This window comes from Hordeum vulgare, chromosome 2H (genome assembly GCF_904849725.1).
Source record: "Hordeum vulgare subsp. vulgare chromosome 2H, MorexV3_pseudomolecules_assembly, whole genome shotgun sequence".
Taxonomy (NCBI): Eukaryota; Viridiplantae; Streptophyta; class Magnoliopsida; order Poales; family Poaceae; genus Hordeum; species Hordeum vulgare.
Window position 1 is genome coordinate 626,887,482 of NC_058519.1, and position 9,968 is coordinate 626,897,449.

A 9,968-nucleotide genomic window follows, 5' to 3' on the forward strand; every position below is an offset into this window, starting at 1 on the left:
TTCCGAAGGCCACGACTCCACTCCCCGGCAACGCCAATGATGCGGCGCGTAAAATCCGACGAGAGATTGGTACTGGCACATACGATTCGGGGTCAGACGATGCCAGAACCCGGCCGGGGAGCACATGCATGCGGGTGCGGCCGGGATCGATGACTGCCTGCCGGACAGTCTCGGGCCACATGCACGAGCACAGATAGCCTCCGCCACCAACTGACCGCGCGCCGCGGTGATATCCAATCCACCGGGCGGCAAGGCATGGGCAACGATTCTTCAGCCTTCGCACGCCTGATGTGACGTGAACATTTCCATGTGAGCCTGCGTTAAACGCCCGCAACTGCACCCCGACGCATGCGCGGCTTGTCTGATACTGTGCCTTCACATGTGTTTTCCGTTTTTCCTGAAGCGTATCGTATGTCGAACAGTCCATACTTCCTCCATTCTTAAATATAAATCTTTTTAAAGATTTTATTTAAAAATTATATACGAATCTATATAAATACATTTTAAAATATAAATTCATTCGTTTTGTGTCGTGTATTGATCCCATGTAAAATCTTTAAGAAATATATATTTAATTAAAAACAAAGGGGGTAGATACAAAAGCCGGTCATCAAAAGTTATCCACATATATTTCTAAGTAGATTAAAAATGACTCGATGAATGACATGCTAACCGAATGGTTTCATTCAAACCGAACAGGAATATTTACATTTTAGATACATTTTAACTAATTCATACCGGACTAAGCAAAACCTAATCTAATACCCGCCATAATGGATCTTCATTCCCACGACATTTCTTCCATTGTCAGGTAGCCTGCTCGTCGGACTATCAGCAGCCCTAAAGGGATATGTTTGAGCAAGAGGAGGGAAATAGCCTCCTTCCGTCTCCGTGAAGCACGAACGAGGGTTAGTTTTCGGGTGAGGGCAGACAGTCGCCATAGTCTACTCCCCCGCTCACCATGCAAGACATCGGTTGTGCAACCAGATGGCCTCCCATGATATACATTTCATCAATGTTTGCCATGGCCGTTGACGTGCCGACCTCCGCACACATAACTTCTTTCCCCACGTACCTGATGCGTTGCCGTCGTTTCTCTTTTTCCAACCAAACAAATAAGAATTAATTTATGAATAGCTTTAGATGACACCCTTCAGCATTATATCCACGGTCCACGGACCATGTCCGGACTTAGAAACAAATATATACCAAAGCCATTTACGGATCAACTTTGAAGATGCAAATGTTTCACTCCGCAGAAAAGAGCACAAAGAGTTTCAACTGAAAAATGTAAATATTTAAACACAGAAGCATATGAGAAAAAGAAAAGGAAATTATGAGAATGGACTCGTTTATTCCCGGCCAACCGCACGACGGAGGCAAGTCTCCATCGTCTTCTTCCCTCCTATATAACCCCTCCTGCCCCGCCACCTACTGGAAGCCAGCTCTTCCTCTGCCCACCCAACAACACCAGAGCAGCAGCTCAGCTCCCAACTGTCGTCGATGGCGAAATGCAGCAAGATCCACAACATCGTCTTGCTCCGGCAGACCCTGCGGCGGTGGCGGTCCCGTGCCGCCGCGCGCTCTGCTGCGTGTGACGGCGCGGTGTCGGTGCCGGCGGGGCACGTGGCGGTGTGCGTGGGCAGCGCGTCGCGGCGGTTCGTGGTGCGCGCGGCGCACCTGAACCACCCCGTGTTCCGGGAGCTGCTCCGGCAGGCCGAGGAGGAGTACGGGTTCCCGTCCGGCGCGTGCGGCCCCATCGCGCTCCCCTGCGACGAGGACCGCTTCCGGGACGTCCTCCGCCGCGTGTCCACCGAGGAGCGCCGCGGCGTGCCGGCCGTCAGCAGCCGCGACGTGGCGACGCGGCCGTTGCTGCAGAGGGTGGCGGCGGAGGAGCTCGTGTGGTGATCGATCGTTGGGGTCCTTGGGGAACCAACACGCATGGGCCACTAGCTCTGTTCTCAGGCAAGCTAGTCCCGGCGATCGATTTGACTCCTGTGGCGACGGCGGCGGCAGCGGTGGCAGAGGCAACTGGTCTTCCGGACCGGTCGAGGAAATGGCGAAATCATGTCGCGCCGGGGAAGACTCCGCCCGCCCGCCCGCCCGGTGCGCTGCCCAGTGTAGCGGCCAGCGGCGCACCAAAACACGAATCGTTGACGGTGCCGCGCGTGAGCAACCGAGGCAGTGTACGAGTTGACAACTTGACTGTAGTTAGAAGAAATTTGTAGTGGTTCAACATGAAGATGCCGATTTGGGGGATTGTCCTAATTAATCGGTACCATTCCTTGCCTGTAATGATAGAGAAGTGCTCCATGTTGCACATTCACATTGTCGCTGTTTGTCATGTGTTTTAAACAACGAAAGTAAGCTACAATACCGCTAATAGCATGTTACAACATATAAAAAGTTATCTCGTTAAATTAACTAGATGATGCCCCGACGTGGTGAACTTGATAAAAGAATACATAAAAGTTACTAAAAATATATCTATAATTAATGAAAAAAAATGAAAAAAAAATGAATTCCTGTTAAAAGAATGTCATTTCTAATAAAAATGTGAATGTGAAGTACATAGGTATGGTGTAATTGATGAATACACATGCCTAACACGAAGAAGGAATCTGAGGCAGTGCTCATGAGGGTCGGTGCACAAGAGTTGAAAACGCTGATTCCTAACCCAGCAAAAGCAGGCACGATGGCAGTCGACACCATTCGTTGGGCCATGAATCAGGCCGTCTCCGACGACGCTAAACAGAGAAAGAGATGGTCCAAGTACAAGAACTACTAGGCTCCTAATGACCATCGTGCCGCAGTGTACTCGGAGACGTTAATCGTGCCGCCCGCGGTGATCGGTGGGGAGCCTAAGGAGAAGGAAGAACCGGTGCAGATGCCAGTGAGGGCGCCGGAGGCAGGCCGTCGTAACTGGCAGATCGACCTTGACTCCGCCAAGGACGACGCCGCCCCGCCGCCCCGCAGGGCGATGGACAAGAAGATGAAGGCCAACCACTCGACCTGCCGATCTGTACGCCTCAACTGCACGATTATGAACTCGTATGAACTAGTATGAACTAGTATGAAGTGTCATGCTTATGTACCTCTATTCTCTGTTCCCCTCTTCTTCGTGGATCGAATCTACCACCTGATCCAACGTGAAAGAGTAGTGCATGACGAACAGAAAAGTGTTTACCTCCATTTGCCGCGGGCCAGGTGATGATCCGCTCGCTCGTGATGGAGTCCGGTGGTCTTCTTGCTCTTCTCTGATCCGCCGCTGCCGTGAAAGTTGGGAGAGTGGGGGAGGGTGGGGAGAGGGAGCAGTGGGGGCGGTGAGGCTAATAATTGTCAGCGCTTCGTGAAGCAACATGGCTTCTCGAGAGTGGCCGCGCGGGTGCAGCCGACGCCATCCATGTGCACCGCTCGGGCCTGGCTCTGAAGAAACTGCCGATTCAAGCGTTCCCAAGGAGCCAGGTCCAGGAGTGCATTAAACATCATGTCATGCAGGCCCAATAATGTATGCAGCTAATTAAACAGTCCGTTTTTTCCGACACAGGTCTGATTGGGCCTCATGCAAGCAACCAAACGCGTTCTTAGAGATGCTTAGAGCATCTCTAGTGGCTAGTGTATCTCATTGTCTAAACCAAATATAGACTACCACAGGTCAAAAAATGCCTTCAGCGACTCGTGTATCTGGTAGTCTAAATTTTAGACATCCATCAAAATCGCTACCCATTGTCCACGTTTGGACAACCGAGCGACGATGTCCAAACCAGAGCTGCTTCTCGCGAGCTCTCTCTCGCGCCCATCTGGAGCAGTTGGAGACAAGGAGGATGCGAGAGCGCGAGCGGCGGCGGCGGCTTCGAGGGCGCGAGGACGCGAGCAAGGGAGGGCACGAGCGGCGGCTGCGTGCACGAGCGGCAGTGGCTACGAGGGCGCGAGCGATGATGTGCGCAAGCAAACGAGCGAGCGGCGGCGGCAGCTAGCGTGAGCGAGCGGCGGCTGCGGCGGCGAGCGGCTGCGGGGGGCCGCGAGCGCGAGTGGCGGCGGCAGCGAGCGCGAGCGAGCGGCGGGGGTGGCGGCTGCGGTGTATTGGCAGAGTGCTCTGTATTTTCTCCTTTCTATATTGTTGCTACTACTGAATATTGCTGCAAGATGGATCTGAATATTGTTGCAAGGTGGATTTGTAATGTAGACTATCAAATTTAGACATTCGAGTAAAAAACTAAGGTTGTCTAAAATAAAATTCATTTACACAATTGTCTATATGAAGATATAGACAATAAAATTTAGACAAGCCACTGGAGATTTCTTATCGTGTCTCTACCGGACTACCGGAGACGTTTCGAATAAAAAGAATCTGCAACGATCCAGCATCTGCGCCCGTGCACGACGTCTCAGCTACGAGAGCGCCATGACCTCGACGTACCGGCGGCGCGTACATACGTGTCACCGCGCCGGGGCGTTGCACATGCCGAACGTCATGATTGTGGCCAGTGGACTGGAGCGGCGGTTCCACCCGAAATTGGTGCGTCGTTTTGGGCCGTGGGATCACATCATCTCCTCCCTACCCTAATATTACTACTCCAACACGAGCATACATCATGCCATGTACTCCTTCGGTTCCTAAATATAAGTCTTTTAAGCGATTTAACTAAAAGTCTACATACGAAGCAAAATGAGTAAATCTACATTTTATAGTATGTCTAAATACGTCCGTATGTAGTTTATTAGTGAAACCTCTAGAAAGACTTATATTTAGAAACGCAGGGAGTATAGATCACGTCTTATTCTCAGGCGCTAAGCATAATTATTGTTCCTATAGTATTCCCTCTCTGATGCATACAGGAGTGGGGCAGATGCATCCGTCGTCCTTTCTGGAGCTTACTTGTACTACCCGTGGACTAGTACCGCTTTTGATTAGCGCCCCACGCATGTTCTTGCATCAAACTAGGATTAAGTTTGAGAGGCTAATTGTACCCAGCTGATCTGAAAACAAAGCGCCTGCTTTTTCTTGGCGTATTAAATTGGCTACAAGTCACACGAATCTAGTAGTATGTATACATGGGAATGCTGCGGCGTCAGCCACATGCTTCCATATGCCACACCGTTGTGGAGTCATCATTTGCGTTTGCAAGGTACCTATTACGTACCCTAATAAGTACATAATAAATCATGTCGATTGGATGACCTTAGGTGCGTACTTAGCATGGGTGCTTGACACGTAGAGCATCTAGCTAGGGCACATGACGAGGCTCGATTTGGTGCATGCACCGCATATGATTAGCGAAACGATGAATTGGTTGGCCTATAAGCATATATATACAGATCTTCTTGCAATATCGTTACATTCTAGCTACTGCAAAGGGAATCTCTGATCGGTGAACGGATAAAAAAATCGATATGGTATTGGGTAGCAGGCTTAATCATTACGGGAGCTAATCATTTTTCGTCAAACAGGGCGTCAGATTAAGATGTGCACCACTTCAATTGTGCGTCTACGGCTAATCATGCAGGTCGTTCAACCACAATAATATTCGGTCGTGGTAGTTTACAGCAAAAGAACAATGCAAAATTGTGACATGCATGTCAACCTCAACGACTCACATTAGTGGGGACGAGGCCTTTAGCCCCGGCCCGTAAGGGGCTTTAGTCCCGTTTCACCAACCGGGACTAAAGGGGCGGGACTAAAGGCCTAATCTTTAGTCCCGGCCCTGTTACAAGCCGGGACTAAAGGTGCTCCACGTGGGCGCCTCGTAGCGCCTCAGGGGCAGGCCCTTTAGTCCCGGTTCGTTACACGGACCGGAACGAAAGAGTTTCAGATTTTGTTTATTTTTAGGTTTTTTTTTTAATGAAATTATTTTTGGGTTTTAGGGTTTTAGGGTTTAGGTGTTCGGGAGATTAACGTGATGCCTCGTTTGGTGTTCGGGAATTAGTTTTCATATAATTTAAATAAAAATAATTATGCATATATATATATAAGATTAACTTATCTTACAAGCGAGCATATATATACAATTATATGGAGATCTGAATTATCGGGACTAGAGCCCGTCTATTCGATTACATGGACGAACATCAGTAATGGCCCCTATCTACACTAAATCGTCATTTGTCATATATAGCTTCCGTCCTCAGAAAGGTCGCAATCTCCTCTGCAACAGCAATCGCGCGTTGCTCGTCCTCATGGTCGTGTACTATATAAGAAGAGGAGATGAATATGAATATCAATCATGATAACAAAGAATGACGGGTAAAAATAGAGGTGTGAATGTTCATTGCTTACGTCGAATCTGTGATCCTTGTGCTCAGTGGTAAACGTGCGAATGGTCTCGCAAACATAGTATCCGCATAGATGCGTTCCCCGTGGCTGCTGGTCGCACTTTACGAGAATAGAATATATATAATCAAAATAATAATCTAGCATCATAAATGTAAAAATAGAAGTATATCATACTACTACTTACCTGAGCCGCTCTAAAGGTCAGCTTCTCAGGCTCGATACCGGGAGTCACGCACTTGAACCGCTTCCAAACCCTGCCCGACAAGGATAATGATTTGCTAAGTTTTTCATTAATTGATATATCAGAAAATCGTCAAAAGAGACCGATAGAGCGCAAGAATGATTGAACTTACCCTTGTAGCATGTCCTGCAGGCTTTGGAACTGTTCCAAGGGTCTTGATAATGGGTCGAAGGCATCAACTCTTCCCTTATCAATTTGAGCATAGTATTCAAATTGGAGTACTTTTCCAATTTGAGCATTCAATAAGCAAAACCAAATCGTAAAATAAAGTAGTATTCAAATTAGCATGCATTCAATTATAAGCAAATACATTATCTCTTTTGTCCGTACATCGTTGAATATTATCACAAATACTCATCGAATACTATCATACATATAGAATCACTGATACATCTAGAACCTTAGCGTCCGACGAATATCGGCGCGGGCGGTGGACACCCAAAAAGAAGGAACCATCACAGGATCATAGCTCCAGTAAGATCCCCGAAGAACCTGCCAGGTATGCTCGAACCCGCCCTCCAACGCAACCATGTAGCGACGGACGTGCTCATCCTCCTCGCTGACACGGTGACGTACCACCTCCGCGGTGTCCGGAAGCCTCGGCACCCTCACTGGCCCACGCGACCGCCACCAAACAAGGATCGGGTCAACGACGGGCTGGCCTCACCAACCTACGCCCCCCGGAAGGTAGTACCTCCCAATACCAGCCGGACGGAGCCCAGTCCCGGACAGGGCCCCTCTGATCCAGTAGGTGTCCTACGCCGAGTCGACGACGAGGATGCGGGATAGGCATCGTAAAATGAACTAAAAAAATAAACTAGTTCTATTAATTTTTTTGCTAAAAATAAACTATTAACACTTAAGTATCGGCGTTTCGAACGAGAACTCATCTCTTACAAAGGGATTTCATTTTTTGAACTTATTTGAACTCCATACTTTTTGTGTGTTCAAAAAGCACCATTCAAAGGCACATCACAAAATTTCAACAATTTCTGACTTCATTTGGTATTCTTCGTGCATTTACTTATTTTTTTAGCTAGTTGACCCTGAAATTGAAAAGCACTACAAATGAACTCTGAAAATGTTGAAAGTTGGCATGCTATCATCATTTCACCCACATAGCATGTGTTAAAAAGTTGAGAGGGCTACGACAAAAACTGGATGCACTTCGTGTACAAAACGGACAATTTCTCTCGAAGTAGCAGTGTTTCGAACAAGAACTCATCTCTTACAAAGGGATTTCATTTTTTTGAACTTATTTGAACTCCATACTTTTCGTGTGTTCAAAATGCACCATTCAAAGGCACATCACAAAATTTCAATAATTTCTGACTTCATTTGGTATTCTTCGTGCATTTACTTATTGTTTTGAGCTAGTTGACCCTGAAATTGAAAAGCACTACAAATGAACTCTGAAAATGTTGAAAGTTGGCATGCTATCATCATTTCACCCATATAGAGGGCTACGATAAAAACTGGATGCACTTCGTGTACAAAACGGACAATCTCTCTCGAAGTATCAGCGTTTCGAACGAGAACTCATCTCTTACAAAGGGATTTCATTTTTTTGAACTTATTTGAACTTCATACTTTTTGTGTGTTCAAAAAGCACCATTCAAAGGCACATCACAAAATTTCAACAATTTCTGACTTCATTTGGTATTCTTCGTGCATTTACTTATTTTTTTTAGCTAGTTGACCCTGAAATTGAAACGCACTACAAATGAACTCTGAAAATGTTAAAAATTGACATGCTATCATCATTTCACTCACATAGCATGTGTTAAAAAGTTGAGAGGGCTACGACAAAAACTGGATGCACTTCGTGTACAAAACGGACAATCTCTCTCGAAGTAGCAGCGTTTCGAACGAGAACTCATCTCTTACAAAGGGATTTCATTTTTTTGAACTTATTTGATCTCCATAGTTTTTGTGTGTTCAAAATGCACCATTAAAAGGCACATCAGAAAATTTCAACAATTTCTGACTTTATTTGGTATTCTTTCTGCATTTACTTTTTTTTTGAGCTAGTTGACCGTGAAATTGAAAAGCACACTATAAATGAACTGTGAAAATGTTGAAAGTTGGTATGCTATCATCATTTCACTCACATAGCATGTGTTAAAGAGTTGAGAGGCTACGACAAAAACTGGATGCACTTCGTGTACAAAACGGACAATCTCTCTCGAAGTATTAGTGTTTCGAACGAGAACTCTTCTCTTACAAAGGGATTTCATTTTTTTGAACTTATTTCAACTCCATACTTTTTGTGTGTTCAAAATGCACCATTCAAAGGCACATCACAAAATTTCAACAATTTCTGACTTCATTTGGTATTCTTCGTGCATTTACTTATTATTTTTTTCAGCTAGTTGACCCTGAAATTGAAAAGCACTACAAATGAACTTTGAAAATGTTGAAAGTTAGCATGCTATCATCATTTCACCGACATAGCATGTGTTAAAAAGTTGAGAGGGCTACGACAAAAACTGGGTGCACTTCGTGTACAAAACGGACAATCTCTCTCGAAATATGAGCGTTTCCAACGAGAACTCATCTCTTACAAAGGGATTTCATTTTTTTGAACTTATTTGAACTCCATACTTTTTGTGTGTTCAAAAAGCACCATTCAAAGGCACATCACGAAATTTCAACAATTTCTGACTTCATTTGGTATTCTTCGTGCATTTACTTTTTTTTTAGCTAGTTGTCCCTGAAATTGAAAAGCACTTCAAATGAACTCTGAAAATGTTGAAAATTGGCATGCTATCATCATTTCACCCACATAGCATGTGTTAAAAAGTTGAGAGGGCTATGACAAAAACTGGATGCACTTTGTGTACAAAACGGACGATCTCTCTCGAAGTAGCAGCGTTTCGAACGAGAACTCATGTCTTACAAAGGGATTTCATTTTTTTGAACTTATTTGATCTCCATACTTTTTGTGTGTTTAAAATGCACCATTCAAAGGCACATCACAAAATTTCAACAATTTCTGACTTCATTTGGTATTCTTCGTGCATTTACTTTTTTTTTTGAGCTAGTTGACCCAGAAATTGGAAAGCAGTACAAATGAACTGTGAAAATGTTGAAAGTTGGCATGCTATCATCATTTCACCCACATAGCATGTGTTAAAAAGTTGAGAGGGCTACGACAAAAACTGGATGCACTTCGTGTACAAAATGGACAATCTCTCTCGAAGTAGCAGCGTTTCGAACGAGAACTCATCTCTTACAAAGGGATTTCATTTTTTTGAACTTATTTGAACTCTATACTTTTTGTGTGTTCAAAATGCACCATTCAAAGGCACATCACAAAATTTCAACAATTTCTGACTTCATTTGGTATTCTTCGTGCATTTACTTTTTTTTTGAGGTAGTTGACCCTGAAATTGAAAAGCACTACAAACGAACTCTGAAAATATTGAAAGTTGGCATGCTATCATAATTTCA

At 45.3% G+C, this 9,968-nt stretch overlaps 1 protein-coding gene across 1 annotated transcript; it reads left to right on the forward strand.

Moving 5' to 3' along the window:
* Positions 1-1,181: 1,181 nt before the first annotated feature.
* On the forward strand, positions 1,182-2,326 carry LOC123430958 (indole-3-acetic acid-induced protein ARG7-like). The gene has a single exon (XM_045114785.1). The coding sequence runs from the start codon at positions 1,504-1,506 to the stop codon at positions 1,906-1,908; it is 405 nt and encodes a 134-aa protein (XP_044970720.1). The 5' UTR covers positions 1,182-1,503; the 3' UTR covers positions 1,909-2,326.
* The last annotated feature ends 7,642 nt before the right edge of the window (positions 2,327-9,968 follow it).